Raw genomic sequence first — 20,666 nt, forward strand, 5'->3', positions numbered from 1 at the left:
GGCTTTACCTCAAGGACATTGGGAGCGGAGCGAGGAGACAGTAGTATGAGAGTTTAAACTGCATTGATAAATGTTACTGAAGCGATTTTTACTTTGGTACAAGTTAAATGTTTTTAGAAGAGCGCAGAAGCACACACATTGGCAGTTGTCAGAGCTGCAATACAAGCCTCAGAGGTTCAATTTTCTGAGTGGCTACAGCTGTACCACCTTCTAAATCCTTGGGTCCTGATTTATTCATGGCATTAGGAATGCAAAATGCAAGCAGAGGGAAGTAGGCCAACAAGAGAATAGAAAGCAGGGACACAGAGGAACCAGTTTCTTCATTCCAGCTGAAAACAGGTTGAAATTGTTAACTCTTTCAGAGCTAGCTGTCTCTGGGAAGGCAACACTGCCTGATGAATAAAGATGCACAAATGATTTTCTCCCCACAAAACAAAATCTTGATTAACAGAAACACAAAGCAAGTATGGCTTCAGAAAAAGAATTCAACTTAACTCTAGCCTGACGCATTTGCAGTTTCAGATGCAGTACATTCAGGTCAATGTGCCTGCAGTGGAGGGGTTAATGGCTTTGGTTCTGTGAACTGTGGACCAGATGTTCTGCTGGTGCAACTCAACGTAGCTTCTTTAAAAATCAGTGGAGCTATGCCAGTTTACCAGAGAGAAGGCTCTGGGCCTGTACATTGAAATCCTGTCTAACACCTACTCAGAGATTTTCCTAAAGGAAAAGGCCTCGCTGTCTGGAATCATCTAAACAGACTATAGAAAAGCTGCAGAATGCAGTTCAGAGCTAAAACCACTGCTGCTCTGGCCTGCTTGTGATATTATGAATCCCCTAAATTGAAAGTTCAGAAGTCTCCTGGAAAGGGAGAACACGCAGCTATTGGAGAAAGTCACCAGCATTTACTCATGGAAACAGACAGGACACAAAACAGCAGCCCCGGAGATCAGCAGAATCTAGAAGTAAGGACACAGGAACTAGACAGTGTCCATTTCACTCAGAGCAGATGCTGTGGTCAGCCAAGTCTTTGAGCACATGCTGGTAACAGAAAATGGTCTACAAAATTTACCACAGTAGAAAGAGCTAAGAAAAAAGGTAGAGCAGCACACTTCTCTTTAAAGCTTGTTTTTCCATTCAAATGAAATGTTAATAGAAAAAAAAGGCAAAGAAAAGAACGGGAAAAAAATGTCCAGATGAGAAACAGAACCACCAAGGCATACAAACAGGCTGAAAGCCATCTCAAATGCCCACCTACAGTTGGTACATCATTGCTGCACGTGAAGGATTTTATACAGTAATCCCTACCATTAAACCTGCCATTAAAGTTACCTGTCCTGTTACTTTAGTTCTGTACCTCTAAGGATTCAATTTGTGCTCTTGAATGACAAAATTGTACATGACTTGGTCAACAACTTTCATAACACAAAGTACAGAAGACTAGTGACACAGCAATAAATCTCTTCCATAACATGATCCTGTGATTTCTGAATCAAACACCTATACACCGAGTTCAAGGAAAAAATGAGCTCAAAGACCATGGGGACCATTAACTATATAACGATCAGCATTTGCTATAATCTTTCTGCTATAGGCCTCACTACATATCTCTACGTACATTGCAGTTGTAAGGACCTTGACAACTTTCCTACCTGAAAGGAAGCCTATGGCAGCACATGCCGGTCTGCTCCACCTACAAATGCTAATGAAGTCTTTCTCCCTGGCTAGAGCTAAATGCTCCTTTGAGATGTTCCGCTTGAGATGTCCCAACTGAATGAATGTGCCATACACAGACAGCTTTAGTGACTGTAAACTTGGGTTTCTGACTTTACCTTAAATTTTCTTAGGGGCCGACAATCCCTCCAGCCCTATTGCCACAGACAATCCCAGTGTAGCAACACAGAAGTACAAGTCTTCGGATAAATTTGGTTAACATTTGAAGATAACGTACTTAAGGAATATAGTACGCCAGGTTTCAAGCATAAGCACTAGCATTTCTCTGATCTTTCTGAAAGGAGGACTGTTTTATAGAGAAATGATAAAAACAATTACATAGTGCTAGCTCTCTTCACTGAGTCCTTAGCTGAAACAGGAACATTAAAAAAAAGAGTGAGGTGACAACAACAGGTGACACTGTGATAGAGATTGCCAGCCAGTGGTGTTGGGGAGAGGGATGCTGGGATATTCCCAAACTATCAAGCACTGATTTAGTTCCAAAGAGCAGTACGAGCCTTTAAAAAGAGATAATTGGCAAAGTTAGGGCCATACCTTGAATCATATCCATTTGGAGGAATCTTTAAGCAGTAGAGTTGCCTCTGTCATGAGGAAGTATAGTCTGGATTTTTGAAAATCTGTTTCTCTCAACAGAAATTAGTAAGTAGCTTCTACAACAGTCAGAATAACATAACCAGATGTGAAAGAACAGTATTTTCCTTTAAGTATTCTCTGTAAGTATTGCAGAGAAGAGTGGAAGATGGCTAGCACAGAGTAGAAGAGAGAGAGCAGGGAAATGGGCACAAGAACCTCCAAGTGAGGTTGAGTGCCTGAAATCTGGAAAAATAGGGAAAGATTCAGTATCAAATTCAAAGATGATCCTATTCACCAGGAGTTAACTTCTCAGAAGAATAAAAATTATTTTGTCAAAGTTATTTTCAAAGTCTTCAGTGAAAGATTTTCTTATTTGCTGGAGAGACAGATACAATTCCTAGAAGCCATGTAGACTCTATGAAGAACTAGAGCTATGACTGTTAGGTACCTTAAGTTACTTATTATATATATATGTGTGTGTGTATATATATGTCTATATAAAAATGTATATACACACAAAATATGTATTTGTGTTTATATATGTATATTTATGTGAATATATTGTGTGTGTATATATATTATATACACACACACATGCATGTATATATTTATCAGATCATCTGTTTGAACTGAAAAGTCTGACAATCTACAAAACCTGGAGCTAATATGATCTTAAGAGGATGAAGAAATCAAGATCTTTCACATCCTTAGTGGCTCTGGAGTCACTGTCAGGAACTGAAGTAATTCCTTTACTTGATCAAAGTACAAATTCACAATGCAAAATTCAGTATTCTCTGCCCATCTTCTGAGTGGTAACAACCTCATTTTACAGCAGCGAAATAAAATTCATCCAAATTCTGGAGACCTGAGTTCATTTTCTCCTGACTTCTACTAAGTGCTAAAAGGAAATCACAGAAGATACATTTTGTAGTAGAATCCCTTCAAAATGGCAGATTGGAAACATTTTACAGAATATAAATTATACATATGTACACATATAATATACAACATGTACAGAGCTAAAAACATAAAAAGGAAAACTACATTTGAACTTATCAAAAGAAAATGAGGACCTGCTGGCAACACTGTTCAGGCACTCAAAGCATCAATAACTATCAATGAGCACCAACTATTCCAGATGCATTACAAGAACTTTACAAACAACGTGATCAAAAGGTATCTTTTGAAAGCTTCATAATGAATCAAATATTTAAGGTCAGTCTGGCCAGCCTGTTACAGATGCTCAGACCCAGTATATACATCATGCAACAGGGGATTCAGGAAGCTTGTAGTCCTCTGATTCAGTATATACACAACATCCCTGAAAGGCTGATTAAATTGTTCCTCATTACCTACTGTTGAGAGAAGCAAAGCAGGTCAGATAGCAGACATTACTTCCAAATGAAGCAGCACTGTTCGTTGCACTTTTGAGATGGAAAATGTTTGTTCCTCAATCAAAGCAGCTATTCCATTTTAAGAAAAAGATGATGAAAAATGTGGACATTACACAGCACATGAACTCAGTAGCTTCAGACCAAGAAAGTTCAGGAACAGAGGGGCTCAGTGTTAGTGAACCAAACCAGCCTAATCATTCCTTCTGTGTCTTCACTTTTCTAAAATTGATGTCAGTATCAAAATGCAAACAAGTGTAATTGCTCTATTTCCTTCCTCCGTGGAAGAAAGAATTAGTGACACAGTCCATTATATTCTGCTTTTGTTTCAGGTGGTCAAACAACTCCAGTGAGTCCCAGTGTCACACTTGCACATTCCCTTCTTTATTTTGAGAGGCCTGAGAAACACGATTGATACTGCTTTCAATAAAGAGTTTCAGGCCTTTTAAACCTTGTGCATAGAGATATTCCAAGTACCAGTTCCACTTTCTTCCCTATAAAAACAGAAAGAGTAGTTAGATGGGCAAGACATAGCTTTGTCCCTTTCTTAAGACCATCTGAAAAGGTCTCCAAATACCACCTGCCATAGTTCAGCATCCATCCTAATCCATAAATATCCACTGGTATACAGAGATCACATCCTTTTCCCTGATGCCTGAACTTTCCACTCATATTACATGTTCTTAGCTTGAATATGGAAAAATCATGATCTTTTTAATACTGAAGATGCATATGAATCCCAATCCTAAGAGGGCAAAGACTACTGAATCACCAGTGAAGTAGTCAAGGACCAAATGAACATGGATATTGAAGTCCTCCTTCCACCACCAAAGGAGATTCCTCCAGATCAGGTTAGAGTTACAGTGTGGTGGAGGAAGGCAAACTGCCACTGTATGTACTTACTCAGGGGAGGAACCCTGTTTAAAGCTATAAAAGAGTAATATTTAAGCATAGCTTAATGTCATTTAAATTAATCATTTAAATTCTGCTTTAGTTGCACCAAAAATAGAACTTTTTCCAGAATCTGCACGGAAGATAAACAGCCTTCTTTCCCTGTACTGACTCTTGGATGAATATATAAGTCTCAGATCATTTGCAGAGATTGCTAGATACATAACTTAAATTTCCTGATACCGATGTACTCATGTTTGGCCATGTTGGGAGTTGGAACCCATGTCTACAGCCAGAATTTGTCTTTCAAAATTTCTAAGAGCATTTCTGAAGTGAATGAATATTATCATCTCATCCCCTTCTGACTAAGCAGTTGCTGAAAATAGCCTGTTTTCATTTCACACACACACACACACAAAGAAATCTTACCTTAATTAAACTGAAGTTGAAGGTATTATCATCTGGCCAGGCCTTAAGGAGAGGGAATAAAAACAGTGTCAAGTCAGATGAAAAGTATGTCCAGAATTGCTTGGTCCCCTCCTGTATCACTAATTCCAGGTGTGCAAGGAAGTTCAGGGATTTTTAATCATGCTTGAGAACAGACTTCCGGCATTTTACTTAAACCAGTGTACAAAAGCAAGACAACATAGAGAGCTTCTTGCCCCCTGCTGCAGCATTTCTGGATAGCAACACAGAACGTTGATAGATATCTTTAACCACTGTCTCTACGGCGTACAAGCCACTACTTCAAAACATTCGATAGACAATTCCCAACAGTGAGATAGAGGAAAAAACCTACTGACAGTTAGTTTATTGCTTCTGTTCTCAGTGTGCTGCAGAGCAGTGCCCTCTGGTGTTCAGCACTGAAGTGTTTAAGAAAAAATGGCACTGCAGCTTAATGTTTTTTCCTGTGTTAAGATCTATGGTAGCTACTAAGCAAAACCTCTTTCTTGATCCTACAGTAGGAAGGAAAATCCTCTCTGCCAGCAGTTTTCGACTTACAGAAGCTACAAGGAGAAATTAGAAAGCCTCTGAACGGAAAGGGAACTAGACAAAAGGAAAGGCTAATCCTGCTGTAACAGCAGAAAGAGCAAGGAAAAGAACTTACATCTATCATTTTTTAAAGATTTATTTAATAAAAATAAAACAGCTTCTTTTGTTAAGACAAAGCTTAGGTTTAGGTCAGCAGCAACGGAAAAATTACCTGGATTCACAACACTGAGCATACAAACCAACTCAAATTTGTGACATATTCCTAACCAGGATTACATCTGCTTCAACTTTTTGACCTCAGGTTTCCTCAATTCATTTCAGTGAGCCCAGAAGCCCACACCTACACATGCCTTAAGTCTGCTAGTGTTCCTTGCAACAAGGACAGTTTTGTGCACCCCTTGTACACTCTATAAAACTTCGTTTCTGAGCACAGCATGCACCCCTCAGCACAGTAACAGCTGTGGCAAGCTGCTCTCTTCACTATTCAGTAGCTGCACTGAATGCATATGGCACTTGGAATTCCAGGAGGTAGGTGGCAGAACTCAAACACATCAGGCAATACAAAGCAGCACCATATTATTACTTTTCCTAAAATATTTGAAATAGGTACTTTTATATCTTTTTTTTTTACTGAGCCATTCTCAAAAGCTACTGCAACAGCCAGGAAGCAGTGCTAAAAGTTCTACTGTGGGCATTTGCACATACCGTAACTCCATAGTTCTTGATTTTCAGGAGTTTAGAAGTTTACATCACACTCCATATTTTGTAGGGCACGATGGACTATTGTGAAGCTAGTACTACATTAGTCTATTTTTTCATTATTTATCTATTTTCATTCTCAGAAATGACCATAAGCACAAATTCACCTCCTAGGACTGTTACATTCATACTTTCATACCACGCAAACAAAAACTATTTAAACTGTGCCACTGATCTGACATTTACACAAAAAGCCATACCAACTTTTGAAAGCTCTGTTGACTCTAAAAGTGCCAATTACTCAGCCAGTGTACCGAGATACTTCTCTACAGAAACTGCTAAGATAAAACATCTAGTGCTGCCAAAGGGCCAAGCACTGGCCTACATCATTACCTGCTGCAGGAACAGGAGAGCATAACCCATCATGGCTGGGTGGTAGACAATGTTAAAGCTGGTTTTGAATTCCTGCACTCTGGTTTTCTTCAGCACTTCATCATCCAGACGAACACCTTGAGGATGAATGTCTTTCTGGAATGCACTGGATGTCCACAGACACCCCACCATGGCTATTATATATTGGTTGTACTCTTGGTAGGTCTGACTACTGAACTTGAATTGCAGTATTTTCTGAGGAAAAAAAAAAAAAAAATCAGTAAGCTGCGTCCTCAAAGCAGTTATGTACTCCCTCTAGTCCTTAAAAAGAATGCTGTTAGATCATCTCCTTTCTATTCATCCCAACTCCTTACTGAGGTCCATTCCAGCAAATAGCCAGATTTGTCCACAATACCTTTTTAATCATCTCATTTTCTTTTGCAGCTACCAAGTTGGTTCTATACCTAAGAAAACAAAAGAGAATGTTAGATGCCTGTAAATTTTAATATATATTAGCGTTGAAAAAAGTTGGAGGAATGCTTACATACAGAATTAAGAAATTTTTTTCCTCCAAGAGACCATCAAACTCACTGCTATGGGTTTTTTGGAGAAATTAAAAAAAAGTACAGGCAGGAGAAAGGTGCTTTATCACTAGGCATAGACCCAGCCTCTCCTGAGGGAATAGGAAGACATATGATTAGAGTCATCTCTTGGATGAGCTGTATGTGACTGGTTTTCATGGGACAAAGTCACCTTCATAAAGGCTACATGCAAGAAATGACATTACAGCCTTGAAACCAGCAGAAACATGCAGTGTATCTTTAAGAGGGAGACTTCCATTCACCAAGTAGAGAAATGGAAGCCACTGGAAGTAATGCAACTTGACAGTTGTTCTATATAATAAGCACTAGCTCTTCTTATTTCCCAGAGACCATCCTGTCACATTAATTACCCTGCAGTCTCCTTAGAGAAAAAGGCACATGGAGAGCCCTACGCCAGCTGTCAGCAATTGGCTACTCTTCTTAGATGCAACCACTGGAACTAACAAGGCCAACAGCAGCAGCCCTGTTCATGGATCCTACAGAGCTGAACAGTGCCATCTTCAGACCTGCAGGCAGCATAAGACAGCCCCAAATTCCCACAGGGCTTGGAGATGGCAGAAGTGCTTTACATTACAGAACTCAGAAGAAAAGCTTAAGTCTAGTGATCAGAGCACATGAATGAGAAATTTTATGGTTAGCTACTAACAACTCCAGCTCTTTGTTGCTGGCTGACTTCAAATTTCTTAAAACAATATGGGAACATCTTCCTTCACATGTTAAAGATATGTAAATAATACAAGGAGAGAAGTCAGAATCCTCCTATTTGAGGGAACAAATTGAAAAAAAAAAAAGAGTAGGAACTACAGCTGTAAAGACTAGCATGAGATCTGGGAACAGCCTGAACATCTCACTTTTGCCTTGCATAGTGAGAAAAAGCAGATTTAAGATTCTGATTTTACACCAAAGTAATGTTATTTCCAGAAGATCGAAAGAGGTGTCCCTACAGCCCACACCATTTGTAGTACCTGTACATGATGTAGCAGAGCTGATTCAAGCTGACAGAATCCATGCTGAGCAGCGCTGGATAGAAAACTCCAGCAGGAGGCATTATCAACAAAGGCAGATTGTATCTCAGATAAATGTCACACACCTGCAGGAATGAAGTAGATCTAGGCAGATTATTATTGCTCTTAACCACCCCCCAAACATCTACCAAACAAAAGCGAGCACAACACTGCTTTTCTGCCTGCTGCATCAACTTCACTTTGGAGGGACAGCCAGGGTGAAGTAATTCCATTTGTTTCCTTTCCAATAGGAGACAAAGTCAGTAGTACATATCTTAGCATCTGCTTTAAATGTTTAAGTACACCTTATGTTCCAACATGGTTACTTCTTGCATTAAATCTACCTAGATCCCTTTAAAAAAGTAGCAACCACTTTTTTTTTTTAAGGATATTTTATATTACTTTTAAACATGAGGCTTGGGTTACACTTGACCGGACCTAAGTTCTTTGATATCAGCAAGTCAAATAGACCATATAACTCTTCCCTATGGAAAATTAAATTCTTCTGTTTGACCCTGCTGGAATTGCATAACCACACACTAAAGCTTTGCTCTAAGAGAAGATGATATGGCTATAGAACAAAGGGTTTTGATTAGACTCATGTTTAGAGTTTAAGGTTGAGTTACAAGGAACAAAGGCATTTTATAATTTGTGCAGATTCAACACTATCTTCAGCTATAACGACAGTCTTGAAGTATGGATAAAGAATTGAAGCAATATTGCCAGGACTTAACACATTATTATCCGCCAGTGTAGCCAACAGTAATTGTTCCCAAGTCCAGATTACTCCACTTCTTTTCAGAAAGGTATTCTAAATGAATGCATCTTCCTTAGAAATATGGTGGGCTAAGAACATGAATATCTGGTTAGTGCAGCTCAGATCATAGACAATCAAGTTGTGACAACTCACTATCCAAAAGTTGGATACTTTTTATAGTGTGTTCAATTGGGCATCACATCTGTTTTAGGAATCCTTCCCTGCTCCAACTCATAACAGACTTTTCACCACAAACAGCTTGTGAGACCCACACCTTTCCTCTTGCCCTCAGCACACTTACACTAGCTAAGGTATAGGCAGATGTTGTTATGTAATTGAATTACTGACACTTTCAGAAAACTAGACTCTTAATGTCTCAACTGTATGATTTTAGAAATCTCTAGAGAATTAAAAATTCTGAATATGTAAGCAAAGAGTCAAGGACATATTCAAATCTTAATGGCTAAGTAATACATCTTAGTGGCTAAGTTCACTTCCTTTAAAAACATTAAAGCCAACCCACATGAACATAGTTGCCTGGTAGAGCACCAATGATCATACACTGATGCCTGCATGATTCGCTGTATATTCCCACAAAATGAGTATTTATTTTAAACACACTATCTTCTGCAAATATTGTGACTACTTGTTACGTGCAATTTTGTTATGGATGTTTTAGCTACAAGCGGATGCCAACACATGATAAACTTTCATTGTTTTGTTAACTCTGCAATTTTATCCAAACTGTAAGCGAGAAAAGCATGGCTGGAGTTCACGTGGCAGTAAGCACACACCCATAGAGAAACTAGGGAAGCTAGAGAGTAGGTTTAAGCTTATATGAAGCTGTTTAGTTTGTCCACAAAATAAACTGCGAGAAAACACTTCATTTTTAAAGGGAACTTTTAAGGAGCAAATCAAGATATGTCACTTGAAATTGAAATGAATATTATTTTAATCTAAAAAACAGTACTAAAAAAAGGCTTCAGCTGTTCACGTTATGCCACATTTTTACTTCCTCTTCTGCAACACGCCAATTGCAGAGAGTGCAAATGCTCTCTGGCAGCAATATTTAGCTCTGCCTATTGATGCAACAGCAGAAACAATCACCTGCAGATCTACTAGGTATTTGGAAAGTTCTGGTATTTAATCTGAATTGCAATTCTATAAACTCAGAAACACAGTTTCATGCTGTAACTTAAAAAATGGAAACACCCCCAGGGAAATGGAATTTTGAATGCCAAAATAAATGGGATACATACAGTCTCATAGAAATCCAGAATGAAGTACAGCAAGAAAGTAGCATTGCTTTCCAAACGCAGTGCAACAGTCGAGATCCGTCCAACAAAGTGAATCAGTTCAGCCACTACATTCACCAGTCCAGAAAGTGTGTTATTCCTGTGGCAGTAGCATGACATACAACATTAGTATTTGTGCCTCTTAACAAATAGTACAAAACAGAAGTGGTAAAAAGGAAACTGAAGGTCATCCTTCTGCCCTACCACCTCCTACATTATTCAGCAACATTTTTTTTTTATCATATATATCCAGTGATATATTGTTATCCACATTATTTTAAATGTGGCCCATCTGTCAATGTTACAGTGATCCTGGCTTCTGGACATTTCAGTTTTCATTCTCAACTGAAGAATACTTTTAAAGAAAGAAGACAGACAGGATTGACAAGGTAGCTTACAACAAAGCAGAAACATTACAGCATTACTGACCTTCTAGTCAGTCTTTATAATGATAATAGAGCTAGAATATGTACCCATGCACGCGTGCACACATATAATGTATGTATGTAAAAATACATTTGTGAACAATGCACAAAAAACAGTATTGCATTTATTTCAGATAAGCTTACAAAGAGTAGCCTTGAGAATCAGACTCTGAATCCACCTGAATCACATGCCAATTTAACCAGTTCTGCAACAGCTCTTTCAGGCTCTCAAGAACACTGCACTGCAAGAGGCAAAAAGAAAACAGATTGAAGACAATTTACATAAGTGAATAACACTAAACAGAAACATGCCCTCAGAACTGAAGTGTACATGCTAAATAATTTTTCAGGGCCACAAAGAAGCGAGCTAATTGCAATACCCTCTTGTACTGAATGTGTGTGTTACTTAAAATTTTCCTGGAGAACATGAGTTTCAAATACTGTTAAAATTACAGAAAAACAAAGCAACTATTGTCTTGCATACTATCAGAGTTTTTTTTTTTTTTTTTAATCCAATGCCTTAGTTTAATTCCAGTCAAAATAGAAAGCATCTTGAAGGCACTCATATTCCAAAAGAATTTACAGCCTAAGTATATATTTAGCCTTTACTTAGTCACAGACTCCCCAAAGAAGTCCACTATATAATCCCTCAAAGTGCTTATACAAGTGGAGATAGCTATACCACCCAGAAGTAAATAGCCAGTGTGCTCACTTATATTACCTTAAAATAAAGGGATGATGTGAAAAAGAGCTGTGCCAGGGGATCATAGAGATGTGACTTCATTTCTGAAATAAATGAGAGAGAAGTATGAAATCTGTGCACAGATTCTAACCCTCAAGATCAGATACTGTCCAGCCTCATCCAAAAGATCTCCATCACGTACCAGAGAAGCTGCTGAGGGGAATCCAAGACATGAGTCTGAGGATTTGTGATCGGCAGCAGAAGCCATCCCAGAGAGGAAGGCTCTTATACAGGAACTCTTCACAGGAAGAAAATCCCTCCTGCAAAGGAGAGCAATATTCAAGAATTCATCTCATATGCCTGAACCTTGCCATATTCACGGACACAATTCCCCCTGGAGGAGGAAGAGGCTTACATCTCTTTCCTGCCATGCAATTCATCCAGACACTAGCTCATGAAGTGTATTTTCTCCAGTCATCATACTTGCAGTAACCAGGCCCATCTCAAGAATATGGGCTCGCTAAAGGAATATATATTTTTATTACTTTTTTAGTGACTTGAGACACTGTCACCTCAGAGATGCTACAGAAAACAGGTAAGTCTCAAATACACTTTAAGGGAAGACTTCATGAAACCCTTGGCTTCCACAAAATAGGCACTTACCTGCAAGAAACACTCTGTCTTGTAGACAGTTTCCAAGAACTCCTTGAATTCTTCTTCATATTGGTTACTATCAACCACACACCAAGTGCATTCTAAACAGGAAAGAAAACTGTATTTGAGCGTGAGTACAGCAAGAATAAGTACAATCAGAAGCAAAATCCAAGCTACTCTTTGGGATTTGTTTTGCGCTATATAAATATCTTTGTAAATCTGCATAGTTAAGTACCATTATTGAAAGATGAAAAGTGTCAGACATCCTTTAATTCCCTGCATGCAAGGTAATGTTAAGTTTCTACCTTCCTGAAGAGTCTGGCCCATCCAATAGTAGAGTCTCAGGTAAATAGATTCATCTTTGATGCAATTCATGTAGTGAAGCAACAAGGGGTTTGTTAGCACTGAACCCATCTGGGAAGGGAACTGCAAGAGAAATCAAGACAACTAAGTTATTCAGTTTTTACTTCTGCAAATTGCTAGTGAAGCTCATGCTATCACAGCTGTCCAGCTGCTTTGCCAGTGGACACACAAGGTCTCTAACCAGCAATAAAACTATCTCCAGTACTCCATCACCAGACTAGCTGCTCCGTCAAAACAAGGTAACACATCTCTATGCCCTCTTTATATGTGAGTAGTGCATATGTCCATTGATCTCTCTCCAACATTTAGTAAGCTTGTTGAGACCTTGACACTCACCTCTAGATGGTGGATGTTTTGCAGGAGCTGGGAAAAGGTCTGCAGCTGCTCCACTGGAAAAAACTCACTGATACTGCATAAGTCAACAAGGTTCTTTTCTTTGCCCCCTGCTAAATGATTTGTGTTGGCACTGCTTGCAGGTATAATCAACTGGGTATTCCATTTCTGTAAAGAAAAACCACAAACAAAAAGCAATGACTGTTTCCAATGCAATCAAGTACACATTGCATACACTTGTGACCAGTGTTTCCATAAACACCCTTACTGTTCTGCCAAAAAGGCATCTAAGTTGTCATTCTAACAGGAATGCTGTATTTCCATGTAGCTATCCCACCTTTCCCTGTGCTGAAATAAAGCCTGATTTGCATTATTGGATAGAATTCAGCATAAAAAAGAGCTGCTTGGCACTTCTTAGATTCCCATAACCTACTCTCTTCCGGGACTGGTGTTGAGCTGTGCCTAGAAACAGTGACTGGGTGACTGGAGAATTTTCCTGGTTTCTTCGCCTTATAGTGTTGATCGCTGCTTTCCACGGGCCCTCTGAATTCTTGAAGTAAGTCTGAAAACACAAATCAGGTATCTATGTAAGAGGCTGAACTAAGGAAAAGTGACAGAAAGATTTTCTATTCTGATGCATGTCACTGCAGAGCTGTATATATACTCAACTGTCTGTGCTTGACAGACCAAGCGGGTAACTTTTGGCAGCACAAAACTATATTAATTCCTCAGTTTTATTACCTTTTAAATATTGATCAGAAGAAATATAAAAGTACAGTTGTTGAAATGAATGCTCTTTTGCAGAAGTCAGAGGGTTCCAACACTTCTGCTTTATAATCCTCTTTGATATTATTTTTCAAGTCATGGAATAAATCTCAAGTATGCATTAAAATAAAACTTGACCAATGCTGGTTTGGGCTTAGGTACAGAAACTTTTAATAAAGTGTGTTAACTGAAACAGTTGAAGATGAGTTTGGTTTTTAGTTGTTAGTTCTATCTGCTTCACTTCTGTGCATTGCACACAAGTGTAAATTCTCCAACAGATGAGTGTACAGCATGATGCAGACTATAAATTTATAGAGTTATAACACAAACCGATTGGAATACATTTTCATGTATGGAAGCACAAGTTGCCAATACATAGATTCAGTAAAAGATCTCTGCATTTTAAAACAAACTTAAATCTGTCCCATTGAATTTTTTCAGAAATTAAATTTTGTTGCAGAATTTAGGTCTTACCTACTGCTATTTTCTTTGTTACATGTTCTGCTTTTACTACATGGATACGATCCTGTGCGACATGCTCTGGGTGACCCTGCTTGAGCATGAGGGTTAGATTAGATGATCTCCAGAGGTCCCTTCTAACCTCAACCATTTTGTGATTCTGTGATACAGAATCATTGGACCGAATGACTAAGCATACACACGCATATAAGTCTCTAAAAATTAAGCCATAATTAAACCACAGACTCTGCCAAATCCACTAATCACATTTTCCCTACTGTTCCCTTTCCTAGGGAGGAGACTTCTCAAGTGGGAAGTTACTGCTTACTGATTTCTGCTGTTATTTGTACTGGAGAAAGTCAGCAATTTAGACAATGCCTTGCACAAATAAGACTGTTCTTTTCTTGTGGAACTTAACACTGTATAAGACAAATCAAAACCAGCAAGCGTACCAAAAGGAGAATAAAAGTAATCCTATTAAGGATGAAGATATATATACCATTCTATTCCAAATCACCTCATCGTATTGAAGAGAAAAACTGCAAGGCAAAGAATCCTCACCTAAATCTGATTTTAGTCAGTGAAAAAAGGAAATCTTCACCATTGAATCATGCTATAGCTTAAATAGAAAGCTCAGCACAAATAATGTCATTGTTCCAAATACAGTAAATCTCATTCCTTACCTTCATCTTCCCAGGAAGGGTTATGGAGACCAGTTCAGGACAGAAGAGCTTGTAAAGTGATAATAGAGCCTGTAGATGAGGCTGCATTCCCTGTCAAGTAACAGAACAAGAGTAAAAGTATATACTGTGTTTTTGACAGAGAAACTCAGTATTGTATTCAAGAAGCAAAAAATCCCTAGGATCACCAAAACCTTTTTAAAGCTACTTGTCACAAAGTAACTAGAGATAAACAAGTGAATGAAATGAAGCAAAGCACAGAAACTTTGTTAATGAAATACCATAAAAAGGAGATTGGAAAAGGAACTTTGTCATCATAACTCTAATATGAAAGGAATTAATCAAAATTATGAAAAATACAGTTATATCTGTGCTGCCTAAATGCTCCCAAAAAGCACTACCCAAAAGCTAGCTGCATAATATTACCTATACTTCTCTATCAATGTAGCATTGTTTAGTAGTATAGTGATTTTTTTTTTCTTACAGAAAAGGGAGTAAGATCACATGGGATCTTTCATTTTACAGCCACAGGTTTGCTACTTCTTCAAAAAGGAAGAGGAATAGAAAATTGAAAGAGGAAATAAATAAGTGAAAAGGAACTGCTTTTAAGTTTACATATTCTACCATGCCTAGCCATAAAATGTATAGCTCAGTACATGTCATTGCATGTGCTTATAAGGAACACGGGACAATTGGGGAGGCACATGCAGACAAACTCCTGATGCTACAAAGATTAGAATCTACACTTCCAACCTAATACCATCTTGAGATGCCAAACACTCTTCTCCATTCCATAAGGACATTAGTATTAAAAACTGTAAGCTTACCTGCAGTTCAAGCTCTACAAGATTTGAAATAAACTCACCATTTTTGCTTGGAGGTCTAGCAGTCTCCTAATACGAAAAGGCTTGACTGGAAAAACAATTAAAAGCATTATGGATAAAAAAAACTACACCAGACATTTTGGTGAAAATGAGATATCGCTTTTATTATAGGAAGTCATGGCAAAGCAAGCAGAAACAGCCAGTTTTATTTCTGGATGAAGAGATGGGTTTCTGATTCAGAAACTATTACACAAATCAGACTGAACTACCAATCATACTCCCTTGCCTTAAGGGCAACAAATTGCCTAGCCATTGTTATTAACTCTGTTGGAAGAAAAGCCAGGGCAAGCAAACAAAATAACAAATTGAAAGGCCTTCCATCTCATACAGCTGGATACACTCACCACTTTCTTTCCTGGTCAGCAGGTAGAGCAGGTGACAGATATAGGGGCACTGCAAAGAAAAGGTAGCAATTAACTATCCCGCTGATAAAGACTGCTACCATTATAACTAAAGCAATACACTATAGTCATACACTTAAAAGCAACACTCTCTCCACAGAAGCTTCACAAGCTGATATTGTTGCACTCAATTGTTTGCCTCAGGTTCTCACTGCATCCCCACCAGGGCAGATCATAGCTTACAACCTTTAGGAAGCAGCATGTTTTTGCAGAATCTCATGTAATCTGGATGCCAATTCACACACTGCAAAGCAGCATTAAAATGAATGGCACATTAATTTCATTTAGAACAATTACCTTCATTTTGAGCAGTTCCTATAGCAATAAAGCTATATAACGAGGCTGAAGCTTGTTTTTCTGGAACTAGTGATGGATATTTCCAGAATAAGTAGTAAAAGAACAAAGGTATCCTTGAATCAAAATAATTTATTAGAGCTTGTAACTACAGTTTAGGCAGTAAGTGTCTTAAATTAGTTTCACACCAGTTCTGCTCAACTTTCCAATTGGCCTATTATGTCTGAAAAGAATATCTTAAATAATTAGAATTTAAATTTTAGAGAAGTCAGTTTTCCAAAAAGGCTATAACCAAAATTAACATGTACCCATTAGAAACATTACAGGGAATATAACTAGGAACTTTAAGAGTCTTAATCACAAGAAATTGAAAGACATTAACAATTTCCTATCTATCTAAAACAACTGCCAAGATCATCTGAATCTGAACAGAACTTAAATACTTCATTTTTATAGCATCTGGAATTTTACACAGTCATCATACAGCAGAAATCTCCTGACTGCTTGTTCCCATTTAAACTACATTTAAGTCAATTAACAGGAATAGCATTTAGTTTCTCATCATTGAATAAACATTACTTTAAGAGGTTTCTTTTCTTCTTTTTGCCCAGGGTATGCAAGTCAGCTTCTTCTCAGGAGCAGAAGACTTCACCTGCTCATGTCTGACATCAAAGGCAATTCCAGAGACTGCAGTGTCACAGTCACCCTTGGGATTTCAGACAGAATGTACTGTCACTCTGCTCTTGTTACAGAATATAAGTTCTTGGAAATATGTTTAAACATCCTGACTACAGTATTGAAACTAAAATAATGCTATGCTACTTCCCTGCTTCCGAATCTAAATTACCCAGCAATCTCAGCAACCTGAAAGGAAAAGGAAAAATAAATTCTAGCCCTATGAAAATAATCTCTAACCGACCACTACCCTTGCCTAGTTCTAGCCTTAATATGCACACTATCAATTAGCATTTAGGCTTATTTTGTCAATCTCATATATTCTTCTTCAGCATTCCTTACCATCTTCTCATCTTGCAGGAAGGAAAAGAAGAAACCATAGAGGGCATGAAGTTGTTCCTTGTGATCAATGAAGTCAAACACTGTGATCAGCCATCTTATGAAAAGCAGCTGCAGAAAAAAAGAGCCATGCTATGGTAAGTGAGGGACAGGAGCAAGACAGACCAACCACCAGCCCATATAAGAGATCATCATTAAAGTTAACACATCATTCTTAAGGACAAGATAGCTACAGACTGCACATCGTCTGTAGTGATTCTGCTGTGGAAGAAAGCCTGCCAAGAGCACCAACTACTATACAAGAAAAGGAAAAGTAGCTCTGTTTGAATACATGCCAGTCCTCAGATATGAGGCAGGCTTCTGAGCAGTCTACGTGAAGACCAGAAAGACTCTTCTGCTAATCTTAAAGTCATGTTGCCATGGCCATGACATACAGAATCTCAGAAACATCTTGCGCAATTTGGTGAATAATGCCTCACACAACACAGGTGTTTCATGGAAATGTTGATGTAGACAGCATCCCTAAGGAATTCAAAGATACAAAACAAGCAGGAATTGCACAAATTCCCACTTGGAATTCTAAGCGTTTCTCAGTTTCCATTGCTGTTCCAGTAACAGTATCCCTGTCAGTCTTTCTATATGATAGCAACTTCTTTTTTACATTAAAACTTCGGCATTTCTGCTTCCTAAAAATAATCTGTCCACACCATCCCACTGCAGAAGCAATTAGTACTGCAAACATTTATGAAGTTACCTGGATGCTGCCTGAGCATTTGCTGACACAGAGCCAAGATACAGATGAAACAACAGAAGTTTCTGGTATTACTGAGGCTGGAATTAGGCTCTTCAGTAATCGAGTATTCACTACATCAGCTAGAAAACAAACAATTTTAAATGGGACATGCTCATGTTCTTTAATGCGCTTTTGCAGGTCAAGTCAAAGTCCTCACTGGACAAGATTATTCGGAGCTTTAATGCTTACAGTAACGATGCATAGGAATCCATCAGGGACTCCTCTCTCTCTCCCACTCTAAAATCATGGGAAATTTTTCTTTTCAGGTTGAGGAAAGAAAATGGACAATCTAGTTTTCTAGTACTGAAATAGTCTTTAGACTCCTAGCAAGTCACCCAAAAGTAACACAAATCCATGGTAATATTAAGTGAACAGTTATTCAGTAAAACTTCAGAAAAATAGGACAGAATACATACAGTAGTACATATCACTATACTGCCCAAGTTAATAACTTGCTGGTTCATATAAGATAAATTTACTTCTAATGGAACAAATTAGATAAAGTAGCAAATGCATGGCTGAAAATACTGTGGAAGGTAATGGAAAAATTAGATGATCTAAAATTACATTTTGTAGAATTTACATGACTTTTTAAGTCTCAAAGAGTTTAAATATAGTCTAATAAAATATCTGAAGAACATAAATGTAAAGCAGCTAGGTGTTATTCAAACCAAGGCCAAAATAAAGAATCAGAAAGCATAAGAGAATAGTATAGTATGTTTTATAAAAGTTTTATTCTGATTTCTAACCTAGTGTGGTATGGATTAACAACCTTCTTCATTATACTTAGATGTTATAAGAGTATATGATTGTCAATTTAACATCAATAATTCAGTGTTTTGGAGATAAGCAAATAATTTTAAGTCAAGAAAAGTAATAAACTAATTACAAAATGGGGAAAGAATCCTGTGTACTCGTATTTGATTTGAAGGAAGGAAAAGTTTAATACTTTTTAAAGCGAATAGTTCATTAATTTAGAAGTATAAAGTATGGCCACCATCTCTTAAAAAAAAAGCAGTATCAAGTCTGCACTGACACTGCTGAACTGACTATCAGTATGATTACTGTTTAATTTTAGCACTTTCATTTACACAACCATGCCAGTTTGTTCAGCTTTTGGGAAGAAAAACCCTACACAAACAGTTACAACAAGGAAAAGATACAATGGTTGCTAAGAACAGACTTTGAGCCTTTAAGAGACCTGCAATTAAGAACAAAGGAAATAACAAGCTTCTTAAAAAAATATTTGTAAGAAACCACACCCTAATACAAATCTGGGTATCACTCACTTGTACCAAGAGCTAAGGTTATTTTTATCATGAACTCAGAATTTACACTGCAGAATAATGTAAAATTAGTCTTTCTAGCAAAGTGCCTTATGATACAGTCACTATGAACACATTCTTGCAAAGCAGGTCTGATTAGAGGGAAGGGATATGTGTTCCCAGAGGACACGCTAGCAGTATATAAACATTTTACCAAGTTTGCCACTGAGTGCTGCATTCAGCAATACATCAAATACTTCAGGGGGTAATCCTTTTTGCAGGGCAATGCTTTCCACCGTAGCCAAGTGTTTCTGCAGAACTTCACTCTTTTTCAGTGAAACCCGATCTTTAACTAAAACAAACAAACACAAGGATAAAACAATTTCTGAACTGCTGGACTGTAACTGAACTATCTGAAACTTCCCTGAAGGTCCCTATACATATTTCCGTTTGTTGAGTCCCATTACATAGTAATGGAAAAAGAAAAACATTCTGAGACATTAAAGGATGTTTATAGATCTTGGAAACTGGGAGACAGAGTATGACAAGTGAATATAGTTAGGGAAAGTGTTATTTGTGTTTTAATAAATCAGTGATTGTCTTTTCAGTCCTAGATACCTAACCTTAAAACTGCTCTCTTACCTTTCTCAAAGTAGCTAACAGCTTGCTCAAGAGAGTCTTGCTTGCTTTCATTCACCTGACTGTTATGAGATTGATGATTCTGGAGACTTTTTTCAGGGTCAGTTCTCCCTCTTTTTTGCCATGCAGAGAGATCAGTTTGATTATTCTGGTGAACTTGCAGAGGCTGCTTTGAATTCTTAGAACTCTTCCTTCGTTGCATCTTTTCAGATTCCCAAACGAAACTGGAGAATTTTACTCATTTGTATATGGATTCCAATCCTTTGTCACAAAGAGGGAAGAAAATAGATAATCTTCCAGCAGCTGGAGAGCATCAGAGAGCCAGTTGCCTGTAAGAAAAGATTTTTTCCTGACAAACAGATCCCAGAGGGATCCTCCATAGAGTAGCTTCATAAGAAACAATTTAGAGCAGCCTGTCCCAAAAAATATCAGATAACATATTCAGAAGATGCACAAACAACATTTTGTTTCAAATTTCATTTCATTTCTTGTATCAGAGGAGAAAAAAAAAATCACAAATAGAGATTAACACAGACTCTTTTCAATTCGAAGATTTTCAGATAAAATTTTATCTAGCATTTTAATCCAAAATTAAGATAACCAGAAAGTTAGCAAAACACAAATCAACATTTTTTCTTATTTTGTGCATTATCAGTTTACTTCATTGCACTGTTTATATCAATGTAATCAGTCAACATCCTGAAAGG

The 20,666-nt window shown here is 37.8% G+C and overlaps 1 protein-coding gene across 2 annotated transcripts; it reads right to left on the reverse strand.

Moving 5' to 3' along the window:
• Positions 1-4,057: 4,057 nt before the first annotated feature.
• On the reverse strand, positions 4,058-20,161 carry CENPI (centromere protein I). Of its 2 annotated transcripts, XM_062585017.1 has the most exons (20): positions 19,963-20,161; positions 19,535-19,672; positions 18,017-18,135; positions 17,266-17,373; positions 15,898-15,946; positions 15,535-15,581; positions 14,673-14,762; positions 13,199-13,327; positions 12,769-12,933; positions 12,375-12,495; positions 12,079-12,170; positions 11,618-11,735; positions 11,455-11,519; positions 10,878-10,975; positions 10,273-10,408; positions 8,218-8,342; positions 7,066-7,114; positions 6,672-6,905; positions 5,016-5,057; positions 4,058-4,189 (listed from the first exon to the last, which is right to left on the reverse strand). In XM_062585017.1, exons 1-20 carry the CDS (start codon positions 20,159-20,161, stop codon positions 4,058-4,060), a joined length of 2,256 nt encoding a protein of 751 aa, XP_062441001.1. The 2 variants fall into 2 exon arrangements, with proteins under 2 accessions (XP_062441001.1, XP_062441002.1); XM_062585018.1 differs by lacking the exon at positions 5,016-5,057.
• Between the last annotated feature and the right edge of the window lie 505 nt (positions 20,162-20,666).

This window comes from Rhea pennata, chromosome 11 (genome assembly GCF_028389875.1).
Source record: "Rhea pennata isolate bPtePen1 chromosome 11, bPtePen1.pri, whole genome shotgun sequence".
In the NCBI taxonomy this organism is placed as follows: Eukaryota; Metazoa; Chordata; class Aves; order Rheiformes; family Rheidae; genus Rhea; species Rhea pennata.

Coding starts and splice junctions, on each gene's coding strand:
- CENPI (XM_062585017.1), bottom strand. CDS start 20,161: ATGCAACGAAGGAAGAGTTCTAAGAATTCAAAGCAGCCTCTGCAAGTT. Junction 13,328..14,672: donor CCCTTCCTGGGAAGATGAAG/GTAAGGAATGAG, acceptor TTGTGTTTTCAG/ACTTACTTCAAGAATTCAGA. Junction 6,906..7,065: donor AAAATGAGATGATTAAAAAG/GTATTGTGGACA, acceptor TTTTTTCCTCAG/AAAATACTGCAATTCAAGTT.